The sequence below is a fragment of the Leucoraja erinacea genome, chromosome 32 (genome assembly GCF_028641065.1).
Source record: "Leucoraja erinacea ecotype New England chromosome 32, Leri_hhj_1, whole genome shotgun sequence".
In the NCBI taxonomy this organism is placed as follows: domain Eukaryota; kingdom Metazoa; phylum Chordata; class Chondrichthyes; order Rajiformes; family Rajidae; genus Leucoraja; species Leucoraja erinaceus.
This window is the reverse complement of record NC_073408.1, coordinates 26,348,836-26,363,905: the sequence shown is the minus strand read 5'-3', so window position 1 is coordinate 26,363,905 and position 15,070 is coordinate 26,348,836. Positions and strand designations below refer to the sequence as shown.

At 46.4% G+C, this 15,070-nt stretch overlaps 1 protein-coding gene across 1 annotated transcript in view; it reads right to left on the bottom strand.

The window, feature by feature from the left end:
- Nucleotides 1-15,070, bottom strand: part of panx3 (pannexin 3) — a 45,267-nt gene that overhangs the window by 12,681 nt on the left and 17,516 nt on the right. The window contains exons 3-4 of the mRNA XM_055660942.1: nucleotides 9,028-9,245; nucleotides 1,155-1,825 (exon numbers count right to left, since the gene is read on the bottom strand). Of these exons, the coding sequence (XP_055516917.1) occupies nucleotides 1,155-1,825; nucleotides 9,028-9,245 (889 nt within the window). The remainder of the gene's footprint in view (nucleotides 1-1,154; nucleotides 1,826-9,027; nucleotides 9,246-15,070) is intronic.

Sequence of the window (15,070 nt, the reverse complement as noted above, 5' to 3'; positions counted from 1 at the left end):
GCCATTGCAAAAAATAGGGTTGTACGCTTTAGAAATTAGAAGGTCACGAGGTGAGATAATTAAAGGCTTTATAGAGGAAATGATTGGGAAGAAAGAAGTTATTTTCACTAATTGTAGATTCCAAGCCTGACATTTAGTGCCAGATCGTTCAACAGAGGAGTCAGGAAACATTTATACACACAGACTGGGTTCCAGTGGCATCAGGCAAGGAACGTTTACTGGCCAAGGAAATTCAGGAGAAAGGTGCTCTGGTGGGTGGCGGTTGCCAAGGTCCTGGTCATTGGAGCTGAGGGTAGACACAACATGCTGGAGTAACTCAGCGAGTCAGGCAGCATCTCTGGAGAATATGGCTAATATGTTTTGGTTCAACCTTTCTTTTAATTGATTGTAATAGGGGAGAGGAAGCTGGAAGAGAGGTGGGGGCAGGACAAAGCCTGGTAAGTGATAGGTGGATACAGGTGAGAGGGGTTTGATTGGCAGATTCGTGGACAAAGGCCGGAGATGATAAAGAGACGAAAGGCTGTGAGATAAAGAGAAGAGTCGTGAAAGGTGAAGCCCGAGGAAGGGATATCGGTGGAAAAGGGGGAGGGGACGGATTGTGGAAGAAATGTTAACATTGTGTGCACAACAGGGCTAACTGGTCCGATTCAAAACTCCCAAATGTGTGCACGTTGTAATGTAGAGTGCAGTTCACATGTAAATATTCTGGTAGTGTAACATGGGTGGCACAGCAGTAGAGTTGCTGCCTTACCGTGAATGCAGTGCCGGTGACCCGGGTTTAATCCCGACTACGGGTACGGTCTGTACGGAGTTTATACGTTCTCCCCGTGAACCTGCGCGGGTTTTCTCCGAGAACTTTGGTTTCCTCTCACACTCCAAAGATGTACGGGTTTGCAGGTTAATCGGCTTGGTATAATTGTAAATTGTCCCCAGTGTGTGTAGAATAGTGTTAATATGCTGGGATCGCTGGTCGGCGCGGACTCGGTGGGCCTAAGGGCCTGTTTTCATGCTGTATCTCTAAACTACATTAAACTAAACTAAATGTACAAGTATTATTGGCAGATGACTAATACAATTGCTATTAGCTGAGTGTAGCAGGTTAGTTTTGGTAGCGGTATTTTAGTGTGGGAGACAGGTGGGATGGTAACACTTACCCTGAGTATCTAAGTACTTGTGTTGCTGGGCTGCCGTGGACCCACCTGGCCCAGCAGCCTGGGTGCAGCCGCCATCCTCAGTGGTTTCCAGACCCACAAGGAGGGCCATCATGTCGACCAGCGTCTGGCCCTTGCCTCCTGCCCTCACGTCCTTGCCAACACACAGCACTGACAGGCGACTGAAGGACTGCAGCTGCCCGATGTTTGCACGCAGGAAATGGAGGATGACGTTGAGGTCGTTCAGGGCGCAGCCCAGCATCTTCTTACTGACCAGGTCAAAGGCTGGCAACATCTGGTACACGGCCAGAAACTGCTTGTCCCAGGAACAGAGCTGCAGAAGGCTGTGAATGATCATGGGCACCAAGAGGACGTAAACAGTGCCGTTGACCACACTGATCATCTTGAATATAGTCAGCGAGGTCAGTTTGCACTGAATCACAGCGGGAACATCAGGGTCACTGGTCAGCAGTCCCGATTTAATGGAGCAACTGAACTGGTCCTGGAAAAACACGGGCAGGTGGCAGTAGATGAGGTAGAGGCATGCGGCCGCAATGAACAGCAGCAGGAGCAGCTGCCGCATGTAGTACATGCACACGTAGTAATACGACCCATTCTTGCAGGCGAGGTAACGCTGGAGCAGCGGGAACTGTAGCAACTTCTCCCTGCGAGCCCTTCCAACACAAAATGAACCAAGTAAGACACGGTCCGCATGAAACTGGGAAGAGCAAGTGAATGAAGTGTTGGTGGAGGAGACCAGTGACCACAGATCGATTAGGTTTATATAGTTATGGATAGGGGCAGAGAGGGCCAACGTGTTAAAATGCTCAATTGAGGCAAGTCCAACTTTGAGGGTATGAGAGAAGGTCTCACTCAAGATGACTGGAACAGGTTATTTGAGGAGAAAGGAACATCAGCCAAGTGGGATGTTTTAAAAAGTGTGCTGACAAAAGCTCAGGGTATGTACGTCCCCGTTAGAGTGAAGGGCAAAGCAGGTAAACGTAAGGAGGCTTGGCTGACGAGGGAAATTGAGGCATTGGTCAAAAACAAGAAGGATGCATGGGACAGGTATAGACAGCTGGGTTCAAGTGCATCCCTGGCAGAGTTTCGGGAGCTAAGGAGTAAACTGAAAAAGGAGATCAGAAGGGCAAAAAGGGGCCAGGGGATAGCTCTGGCGGGTTGCATTAAGGATAATCCCAAGAGTTTTTATAAATACATAAGGGCGGAAAGGGTAACTAGAGAGAGAGTGGGACCCTTTAGGAACCAAAGTGGTCGCCTCTGTGTGGAGCCACAGGTCAAGGTCCTCTGTATTTACCGAGGAGAAAGACAGAAGGATGGAGGAACATGGGGCAGTCAATGGAAGTGTCTTGGGAGCAGTCAGTGTTACCATCAAAGAGGTGCTGAAGGTACTATCATGTACGAAGCTAGACAAATCTCAAGGGCCTGGTCAGATATATCCGAGGACATTGCGGGAAACCAGGGAGTAAATTGTGGGAGCCCTGGTTAAAATTTACGAAACATCTTTAACTACAGGAGAGGTGCCAGAAGACTGCAGGGTGGCAAATGTACCTTTATTCAAGAACGGCTGCAAGGAAAATGCTGGGAACTACTGTATAAGCCAGTGAGCTTAACATCTGTAGTTGGAAAGTTATTTGAGAGTGTTCTGAGGGATAGGTTATACAGGCATTTAGACAGACTAGGGCTGATTAGTTTAGTTTAGTTTATTGTCAGGTGTACCAAGGTACAGTGAAAATCTTTTGTTGCGTGCAACCTGTAGATCAGTGCATGCTCCTTTAACATAGTGACCTCACCACTACTAACCACTCCCCATTATCTTCAGTATAATTGTAACCTCCCCGCCTCTATCTCTCTCTCTAGCTCCAGTGACAGACCACGGACAGCTAGGGCACAGTGTGTGTATTATAACAATGTTTGAAATAAACTAGTAGTGAAGACATCGTGTGTTTGACAAGTCTTTACACAATCCAGTTAGAAGAAAGACAATACATGATTACAATCGAGCCATTTGTATTAGGGAATAATGTTTAGTGCAAGGTAAAGTCAGCAAAGTCCGATCAAGGATAGTCCAAGAGTCACCAAAGAGGTAGATAGTAGTTCAGCACTGCTCTCTGGTTGTGGTAGGATGGTTCAGTTGCCTGATAACAGCCAGCATGACTTTGTACGTGGGAGGTCGTGTCTCACAAATCTGATTGAGTTTTTTGAAGACTTGACCAAAAAGGTTCCCCATGAAGACAGAGCTGTAGATGTTGTGTACATGGACTTCAGCAAAGCATTAGACAAGGTTCTGCATGGTAGGTTGCTCTGGAAGGTTAGATCACATGGGATCCAAGGAGAGATAGCTGAATAGATAGAAAATTGGCTTCATGAAAGGAAGGTTCATGATGGTGGAAGGTTGCTTGTCGGACTGGAGGCCTGTGACTAGTGGCGTGCCTCAGGGTTCGATGCTGGGCCCGTTATTGTTTGGCATCTCATTTTGTACACGGCAAGATCTGCAAATTTGCAGATGATACAAAAGTAAGTGGTTTTGCAGATAGTGAAGAAACATTTACAGCAGGGTCTTGATCGATTGGCCAGGTGGGCTGAGGAATGGTTGATGGAATTTAATAGAGAGAAATGTGAGGCATTGTATTTTGTGAAGTCTAACATGGGCAGGACCTACACACTGAATGGTCGGGCTTTGGGTACAAAACTCCACTGTGCAGTTCCACTTCAGCTGGTTACAAGCCTGGGTCACGCAGACTGTGTGGAGTTTTGGGGATTTGTGTTGGAAAGCGAAAAATCATTGGTATATCTGGGAAAAGCCACCGCTTCTCTATAATTACATGAATCATCTCGATATTCTAGCGCTCCAGTCTGTCCATGAAAAACATTGAAAAAGTAAATGATCTGTCTCCACTGAGGAGGCACAGAGAGAATGGTAGAGGTACCGTGAGGTCCTGCATACCTTGATAGAACCATTTTGGTTCTCTATCCACGCGGACCAGTGATTCCCGCACATTAAAACTCGGGATACACACAAGGAACAATTTACACTTTAACCAAGCCAATTAACCTACACACCTGTACGCCTTTGGAGTGTGGGAGGAAACCGAACAACTCGGACACACACAGTCACGGGGAGAACGTACAAACTCCGTATAGCAGCACCTGTAGTCGGAATCTGGTCTCTGGCACTGCCAGCGCTGTAAGGCGGCAACTACCGCTGCGCAGCAGTAGAGTTGCTGCCGTACAGCGTTAGAGACACGGGTTCGATCCCGACTACAGGTGCTGTCTGTACAGAGTATGAATGTTCTCCCTGTGACCGCATGGGTTTTCTCCAGGATCTCCATTTTCCTCCCACACTCCAAAGACGTACAGGTTGCAGGCTGTTGTAGGAAGGAACTGCAGATGCTGGTTTAAACCCAAGATAGACACAAAATGCTGGAGTAACTCAGCAAGACAGGCAGCATCTCCGGATAGAAGGAATGGGTGACGTTTCAGGTCGAGACCCTTCTTCAGACTGAATCAGGGAAGAGGGAGATACAGAGATAAGGAAATGTAAGGTGTGAAAACGAGACAAAGGGGATGGAGATCAAAGAAAATGTAGAATAGATCATTGTTAGCTAGGAAAACGTAACAGTGCAGTCGATGCAACCTGTTTCTCTCGGTGTTCAAATATTTTTGATTAAAAAACAAAAAAAGCTAGTTACCAACCTCACAGAACTGTGCATCCTTTTGCAACTGGATGTCCAACAGAGTACTACCAATTGACAGCAACACTTCCTCTTTGATAACCATCAGCACCTCAACGCTGTGTGTTCACCCCCTGCTCTACCCATGACTGTGTAGCTGGACACAGCTTCAACTCCACCTTCAAATTTGCTGACAACACCACTGTTGTTGGACAAATTATGGGTGTTGATCAGTCAGAGTGCAGGAGAGAGGTCTGATTTAATGGTGCCAGAACAATACCCTTGCTCTCAATGTCAGCAAGATGATGATACTGATTCCCGACTTTAGAAGAGGGAAGCTGAGGATCCGCAAACATTTCTTCCCCACAAGGTCGGCGGTGGAGAGAATCAACTAGATCCTGGGTGTGCCTATCTTTGAAGATCTGCCCTGGACCGAGCACTTTGATGCAATCATAAACAAGGCCCATCAACACCTCTACTTCCTGGGGAGATTTGGTGTGTCAATGAATACTTTCTTGATCTTCTACAGGTGCACAGTAGAGGGCATACAGACTGGTTGCATCATGGCCTGGTTTGGTAACTCGAACAGCCAAGAATAAAGGAGATTACAAGTGTGGTCCATCACAGGTACTGACCATCGAAATGACCTACAGGAGGCTCTGCCTCAAAAAGGCAGCCGGCATCATCAGAGACCCACACTACCCTGATCACACTCGCATTTCACTCCTGCCATCAGGAAGAAGGTAGAGGAGTCTGAAACAGATAGTGTCTTTCTAAAGAATTCTTCAATCAGGCCCTTGAACGGTACAAACTAAATAAACTATGAAGTATAGACTGTCTTTGGTTGTACTAAGGACAGGATGTTTTTGCACTGGCATTGGGTTATTCAATTATAGAAATATTTTTTTATTATGTGTTATCTATGAGTACTGTGTTTACAGGCCTGTAATGCTGCTGCCAGTAAGAATGTCATTGTTCTGTTGACGATACATATGATCATTAACCACTCGACTGTATCCATGATCTGCTGCTCCGTAACTTTCAATCAACAACTCTTGCATTTATCCTCCATCAGTAACAAGTTTTCCATTCACTCCCTTTATCAATGATTCTGTATTTTATACACTCTCTGTATCATTAATTTGCTGTTATATTCTCTGTCCCAATGATCAAATGTTTAATTTAGTTTAGTTTGTGATACGTCATGGAAACAGGCCCTTCGGCCCACCGAGTCCACGCCGATTCCTGGATTCTAGCACTCTCCTACACGCTAGGGACAATTTACAATTTTGCCGATGCTAATTAACTTACAAACCTGTATTTTTTTGGAAAATGGGAGAAATTCGAAACACGCGGAGAAATCTCCCGCTGTCACGGGGAGAACGTACAAACTCCGTACAGAGAGCATCTGTAGTCAAGATCCAACCTGGATGTCTGGTGCTGTAGGGCAGTAACTCTACCGCTGCGCCACCATGAAGCCCAAATGTGCTTTATATTCTCAATGTGAAATACAGCTGTTCCCCAAACTATACCTGTGCTTAATTGTCATATTCATTCCCTTCGGATACACCGCCAATCACTTCAGTAATTGCATCATTGAAGCTGTTCCTTTCAATCTCTGTCCATAATCTCATATCTCATCCGCCCACTGCTTCACCACTGATCCCTTTTACCTACATATCAACGATCAGCTCTTCATTAGAGGCCATCGGCTTGAAGTGAGAAGGGAGAGATTTCAGAGGGTCCTCGGGGGCTAAAAGGGTAGGTAGTCTGTATCTGGAAAGGGCTGTGAGAGGAAGTGGATACAACTACCAATTTGGTGTTGCATCTTCTGCAGTTGCAGGGGAATGTACCTGTGGAGGGGGTGGTTTAGGTGGGAAGGGATGACTTAACCAGGGAGTTGCGGAAGGTGGAGATGGGAAAATGTGGCTAGTGGTTGGATCCCGTTGGAGGTGGCGGAAATTTCGGAGGATTGTGTGTTGTGTGCGATGGCTGATGGGGTGGAACGTAAGGACTAGGGGGACTCTGTTACGGCTAGGGGGAGGGGGAGCATGGGGCGGAGCTGTGATATACCAAGGAGACACGAGCGAGGGCCCCATCTATGATGGGAGAGGGGAACCTCCGTTCCCTAAAGAATGAGGACATCTCGGATGTCCCGGTATGGAACACCTCATCCTGGGCGCAGATGCAGCGAAGACGGAGGAAATGGGAGTAGGGGACAGAGTCTGTGCAGGACCAGGGTGGGAAGAATATTTCATGAATTGTTCTTTGTCTCTCAACATCATCACCTATATCTATCGTTTCCCTTATCCCTAACCAGTCTGAAGAAGGGTCTCGTCCCAAAATGTCACCCATTCCTTCTCTCCAGAGATGTTGCCTGTCCAGCTGAGTTATTCCAGCGTTTAGGTCTGTTTCCGTGCTGTACAGTTCTATGATTGTGACCCGAGTGGATTCTGAGGGACAAGATATGCGTGCATTGGGAAAGATGGGTTGAGTAGGGATAGTCAGCACGGCTTTGTGTGTGTGGAGATCCTGTCTCAGGAATTTGATTGAGTTTTTGAAGAAGTAACCAACAAGGGTAATAAGGGGACGGCCATAAACCAAGTCTAATAGTCTTCAGCAAGGCCTTTGATAAAGGTCTGCATGGTAGGCTGCACTGGAAGTTAGTTTGCATGGGATCCAGAGAGAGTTAGCTGTCTGGATGGAGAATTGTGTTGGAAAGAACTGCAGATGCTAGTTTAAATCGAAGGTAGACTCAAAATGCTGGAGCAACAGCGGGTCAGGTAGCATCTCTGGAGAGAAGGAACAGGCAACGTTTTGGGTTGAGGCCCTTCTTGAGAATTAGCTTCATGGAAGGAAGATTGTGGTGCAAGATTGTTTTTCATACTGGAGGCCTGTAACTAGTGGTGTGCCTCAGGGATCAGTGCTGGCCCATTGCTGTTTGTCATCTCTATCACCAATTTGAATGAAAACATACAAGGCATGATTAGCAAGTTTGCAGATGATAAAATAGGTGGTATTGTAGATGATAATTATCAAGAAATACAGTGGATTTTGATCAGCTGGGTAAGTGGGCTGAGGAATGGCAATGGAGTTTTTCATTCAGATAAGAATGAGGTGTTACAATTTGGGAAGTTAAACCAGGGCAGGATTTCCACAGTGAATGGCCAGGCTCTGTGAAGTGTCATGATCAGAGAGATCTGGGAGTACCGGTACATAGTGGCACAAGGTCTGAAGAAAGCTTTGGGCATATTGTCCTTCATCAGTCATGAAATCGAGTGCAGAAGTTGGAACAGTATGTACAGTTGTACAAGATGTTTGTGAGGCTGCACTTGGAATATTACGTCCAATTTTGGTCACCCTGCAATCCATGAGGCTTTAATAGATAAAATAGATAGTTTTGCCCAAACATTCAAGGGCCAGGTTTAAGATGAGAGGGGAAAGGTTTAATCGGAAGCTGAAGGACAACTTTTACCCATTTTTTTTTGCCCAAGGCAGGAGAATAAAGAACTAGAGGGCATAGGTTTAGTTGAGAGGGAGACAGTGTGGGAGTAAGCACACAGTGGAAATGAAACCTCTTTCTAAGTTCTGAGACGGTTCCAATCTCTCCTTTGATCAGTGCTGCATGATTCCCTTCTTTCTCACAGGTTGCACTGACATTGCTGCCTTCTCTCCCTGTGCAGTGATCAGTGTTCCCCTCCCCTCAGTCTCTGCAGCAAAGACCCATTGTTTCCTTTTCTCATTCTATCATCGATCATCCTTTTCCATTCATTGTCCACATTTCCCAATGACATAAAATAGGCCATTCAGCCCATTGGGTCTAAACTGGCTCACAGAGCAATCCCATATCCCTTAAATGTTCCCAATAACCTACTCTCCCCATAATCCCATTTGATCTCACCTGATCTCACACTAACCCACACACAAGGTGTAATTAAAGCGACCAATTAACCCACACGTTTGGAAGGTGCGAGGGAACCAGAGTACCTGGAAACCCATGCAGTCACAGGGAGGACGTGCAAACTCCGCAGAGGCAGACACAAACAACAGGATTGCCCCCTGGTCTCCAGGGCTGTGATGGGCCAATGTGCCACGCACTGTGCCCACATTTACAGACACATCACCTGGGTTTTCCGTCAGTAAGCTGAACGGTATGAGAGGTAAATGAGATTTATCTTGTGTACCTGTCTAGTTCCTCCTGGATCAGTGCCTTGGCATTGGGGTTGTTCTCGTATTTCTTCAGGATCAGTTGAGCCACTTTAATGGACCGATTGTAAGCTTTATCCAACTCGTCGATGATAAAAAGTAGGTCGGCAGTGAGAAGTGGAGTAACAAAGACTTTCCAGATTAAGCTGGGTAGGTACATGGTCATCCCAATAGCCAGCAGTGAGTAGGGGAATACCTGCACAAGGCAAGGAGCCACAGTTAGACACTCTCAGTGTGGGATTGGATCACCTCTGAGTATTGACTGACAGTCAAAGCAGACACAAGTACAACAGGTAGTGCAGAGAGAAAATAAACAGAAGGCAGAATATCATGTTACAGTTACTGGGAAAGTGCACGTAAAAAAGTGTAAGGGCTAAGGTAGATTGGGAGATCGGAATGACATAGCATGCTCGGTCCTAACAGACGTCTGATATCATTAACGATGAAACTGGTGGTACGTGCTTTCAGGTTTTTGTATCTTCTGCTGATGGGCTAGGAGAAAGAGTGAATGACAGGGATGTGAGTTGTCCTTGCTTATGTTGGTTGCTTTCCCGAGGCAGTGTAAGGTGCAGATGGAGTCGATGGTGGAGAGGTTGGTCAGTGTAATGGACTGGGTTACGTCCACAACTCTCTGTAATTTCTTATGGTCTTGGGCAGAGCTTCTCTCAAACCGAGCAGTGAATCTTCTGCACAGGGACTGATATACCAGGGAAGAGTTGATAACAGGCCTGAAATTCTGTTGGGAGAACTGTGGATGAGATGTGGGATTAGCCTGGGAGAAACACAGGAGCAGGACTGGGAAAGTTGTGCGAGCAGGTCAGAGAATGTTCCGGAGAAGCCGTGAAATGGTGAAACTGTTACCAAAGGACCAAGGGAATGGGACTGGGAACATTCTGGAAGAGCCTTGGGAGTGGGCCTGAGATACTCTGTTGAGAAGCAGGGAAAACAAATCAAAGATGAGAGAACTTTGAGAGGTGATTCTTCCAATAGAACCACGAGAGTGGATCTGTGATTGTGTCAGGAGTCTCGGGGTGGGGCTGTGACTGGGGTACGGGTGGGGAGGGGTGGGGACGGGGAGTAGGGTTGACAACTAGAAACATCGAAAATAGGTGCAGGAGGAGGTCATTCGGCCCTTCAAGCTAGCACCGCCATTCATTGTGATCATGGCTGATCGTCCCTTATCAATAACCTGTGCCTGCCTTCTCCCCATATCACCTGACTCCACTAGCCCTTAACTGTCCCATATTAGCTCGTATTTTGGGCTAAACTGGTTTGTCCCATACGGGACCACCCTTGTCCCGTATTTGACTGCTACTACTCAGGTCGAGGGGACTGTCGGGTTGGAGCGCCCGTCCTGACGTAGTGCAGCCCATGGAGTGGAGCAGCAGTGCCTCGCCCGTGGCCCCCTCGGTCGGCAGCCCGGCCAGCTGTCCGAACTTCGGACCTTCGTTTACTGCCAACACCACCACCCCTCCGTCTCATGGCCAATCATCGGTTCACAAGTTGGATGGGGTGTCGGACGTTGTGCACCATGTCGCGGGTGGGCCAAAACTCCTCTGCTGACCCGCCGGCTGGACTTTGTGTGCAGTCCAGCACCCGGGCCAACTCATCATTCACCCAGCCACGGCCGAGTCGGTCAATGAATTGCCGTCATTGTGTCAGGAGTCTGGGGGTTGGGCTGTGACCATGGTGAGGGCGGGGGGGAAGGGTTGGGGGCAGGGGGTGGGGGGGGGGGAGGGGGGGGGGGGGGGAGTGTGGCTGTGATTGTGTCAGGAGTCTGGGGGTGGGGCTGGGAGGGGTGGGGTGGAGGGGTGAAGTGGGGCTGAGATTGTCAGGAGACCAGGAGGATTGGGGGGGTGGGGTGTTGAGGATGCCTGAGGTTGTTTCAGTCGAACCGTGAGAGCGGGCAAGACATTGGTTTAGAAGAAGTAGTAAGATGCCTGTGATGGTTCTAGGGGTTTGAATGAAAGGTTGATGATCACATTGTGGGCAGCCAGGCAGGGATTGGACTGTGTGAAGACTGGGCTCAATTGCACCTCAGCGGAGCAAGATTACAATGCATGTTTAAAACTTAGACAAGGTTATCCCCGTTCATCCCTGTCTGGCGATAAAATAAAATGGGGAAGGCGACTCAACCGTGCCTAACGAGGGAAATCAAGAATAGAGTAAAATCCAAGGAAGAGGTATATAAATTGGCCAGAGGAAGCAACAAACTGGGGGAAATTTAGAACTCAACAGAGGAAGTCAGAGGGGTTAATTAAGGAGATAAAAGAGCATGAAAGAAAGCTTGCGGGGAATATACAAACTGACTGTAAAAGCTTCTTTATATTTGTAAAAATGAAAAGATTAGTGAAGATTAATGTAGGTCACTTACAGTCAGAGACATGTACATTTATAATGGGAAACAAGGAAACAGACCAGTTAAACGAATACTTTGTTTCTGTTTTCACTAAGGAAGGCACAGACAATCTCCCAGAAATACTAGGGGACCGAGGACCTAGTGGGAGGGAGGAACCGAAGGGAATCCACATTAGTCAGGAAGTGGTGAAAGATAATTGAAGGCAGATAAATCCCCAGGGCCTGATGGTCTGCATCCCAGAGTACTCAATGATGTGGCTCTGGAAATCGTGGATCCATTGGTGATCATTTTCCTATGTTCTATCGATTCTGGATCAGTTGCTATGGTCTCCACTTTTGCAACTGCATTTTTTAAGGGCCTGTCCCACTTATGCGATTTTTTTCGATGAATGCCGGCACCCGTCATAGTCGCAGCAGGTCGCCAAACACGTTGAAAATCCAGCGGTGACCAGAAAAAGGTACGAATCTTTGGACGACTATTCACGATCATACACTCCACGACATGTCGCCTGTAAGGTTGTGAGTAGACGCCCAAAGAGTCGTACCTTTGTCCCACAGAAAAGATTAGTGTGTAAAATTAGAGCACATGGTATTGGAGGTCGGGTATTAATATAACCATATAACAATTACAGCACGGAAACAGGCCATCTCGACCCTTCTATTCCGTGCCGAACACGTATTCTCCCCTAGTCCCATATACCTGCGCTCAGACCATAACCCTCCATTCCTTTCTCGTCCATATAATTATCCAATTTATTTTTAAATGATAAAAACGAACCTGCCTCCACCACCTTCACTGGAAGCTCATTCCACACAGCCACCACTCTCTGAGTAAAGAAGTTCCCCCTCATGTTACCCCTAAACTTCTGTCCCTTAATTCTCGTCATGTCCCCTTGTTTGCATCTTCCCTCCTCTCAGTGGGAAAAGCTTATCCGTATTGACATGGATAGAGAACTGGTTGGCAGACATAAAGCAAAGAGTAGGAATTAACGGGTCCTTTTCAGAATGGTAGGCAGTGACTAGTGGGGTGCCACAAGGCTCGGTGCTGGGACCCCAGTTATTTGCAATATATATTAACATTTTAGAAGATGGAATTAAATGTAACATCTCCAAGTTTGTGGATGACACAAAGCTGGGTGGCAGTGTGTGCTGCGAGGAAGATGTTATGAGGCTGCAGGGTGACTTGGAAGGTTGGGTGAGTGGGGAGATGCATGGCAGATGCAGTATAATGTGGATAAATGTGAGGATATCCACTTTGGTGGCAATAACTGGAAGACAGATTATTATCAGAAAGGTGTCAGATTAGGAAAAGGGGAGGAGCAACGAGACATGGGACTGCTTGTAGATCAATCACTGAAAGTAAGCATGCAGGTACAGCAGGCAGTGAAGAAAGCTAATGGCCTTCATTGTGAGAGGATTTGAGTTTAGGAACATGGAGGACCTACTGCAGTTGAGCCCTGGTGAGACTGCACCTGGATTATTGTGTGCAATTTGGTCTCCTAATTTGAGAAAGGACATTATTGCTATTGAGCGAGAGCAGGTTAATTCCCAGGATGACGGGACTGACATATGATGTAAAATGGGTCGACTGGGCTTGTATTCACTGGAATATAGGATAAGAGGGGATCTTATCTATCTATCTATCTATCTATCTATCTATCTTCTCTCTATCAATACTATTACTAAAATTCTCAACTTGTCCTCTTCTGGTTTGCGTTGTTTTTAAATTTGCGCAAACACGGTACACTATATCGCTAGGGATTTTTCGCCACCTTATTCACCATTCTCCTCTGCTCCAAGTGCACCAAGGTTTGTTCCGATCGGTGGAATATTACAAAAGTTATGAAAGTTTAATAATCGTGAGATCAGCAAATTGGTCTTCTCGCCAGTCAATCACCATGAAGGTAATGCCCCTTCTGGCACCCGCTGTCAATCACCGGGGCGAGGAGAATAATGCCCCGGAGGCCGGGCTGTCCATGAGCCTTCCAAAAGCCGTTCGCCAACCGTCCGCCAGTCATCCGCTCTGAAGCCGTGAGTGAGTAAACTGTGAGTCCAAAGGCTGCGAATTAGTGAACTGGGAGTCCAGAAGCCGTGAGTGAACTGTGAGTTCAGAAGCTGTAAGTGAGGGAACTGGTAGTCCAGAAGCCGTGAGTGAGTGAATTGTGAGTCCAGAAGCCGCGAGTGAGTGCTTTGGCAGGATAGATTGGAGGGGATCGTCGAGGGAGGCTATTTGGGTGGAACTGAGAAGTGGGAAAGGTGTAGCAACACTTATAGGGGTGTATTATAGACCGCCAAATGGGGAGCGAGAATTGGAAGAGCAAATATGTAAGGAGATAGCAGAGATTAGTAGTAAGCACAAGGTAGTGATAGTGGGAGATTTCAACTGTCCACACATAAACTGGGAAACACATTCTGTAAAAGGGTTGGATGGTTTGGAGTTTGTAAAATGTGTGCAGGATAGTTTTTTGCAGCAATACATTGAGGTACCTACTAGAGAAGGGGCAATGCTGGACCTCCTGTTAGGAAATGAGACAGGTCAGGTGGCGGAGGTATGCGTTGGGGAGCACTTCTGGTCCAGTGATCACAATACCATTAGTTTCAATATAATTATGGAGAGGGTCAGAACTGGACCTAGGGTTGAGATTTTTGATTGGAGAAAGGCTAACTTTGAGGAGATGCGAAAGGATTTAAAAGGAGTGAATTGGGACATTTTGTTTTATGGAAAGGATGTAGAAGAGAAATGGAGGACATTTAAAGGGGAAATTTTAAGAGTACAGAATCTTTATGTCCCTGTTCGGCTGAAAGGAAATAGTAAAAATTGGAAAGAGCCATGGTTTTCAAGGGAAATTGGACGGTTTGGAAAAAGAGAGAGATCTACAATAATTATAGGCAGCATGGAGTGAATGAGGTGCTTGAGGAGTATAAAGAATCTTAAGCAAGAAATTAGAAAAGCTAAAAGAAGATATGAGGTTGCTTTGGCAAGTAAGGTGAAAGTAAATCCAAAGGGTTTCTACAGCTATATTAATAGCAAAAGGATAACGAGGGATACAATTGGTCCATTAGAGAGACAGAGTGGACAGCTATCTGCAGAGCCAAAAGAGATGGGGGAGATATTGAACAATTTATTTTCTTCTGTATTCACCAAGGAGAAGGATATTGAATTATGTGAGGTAAGGGAAACAAGTAGAGTAGCTATGGAAACTATGAGATTCAATAAAAAAGTACTGACACTTTTGAAAAATATAAAAGTGGATAAATCTCCAGGTCCTGACTGAATATTCCCTAGGACATTGAGGGAAGTTAGTGTAGAAATAGCAGGGGCTATGACAGAAATATTTGAAATGTCATTAGAAACGGGAATAGTCCCCGAGGATTGGCGTACTGCGCATGTTGTTCATTTGTTTAAAAAGGTTTCTAAGAGTAAACCTAGCAATTATAGACCTGTTAGTTTGACTTCAGTGGTGGGCAAATTAATGGAAAAGATACTTAGAGATAATATATATATATAAGCATCTGGATAAACAGGGTCTGATTAGGAACAAAGGTACACAAAATTGCTGGAGAAACTCAGCGGGTGCAGCAGCATCTGTAGAGCGAAGGAAATAGGCGACGTTTCGGGCCAAAACCCCTTCTTCAGACTGATGGGGGGGGGAGAAGGAAGGA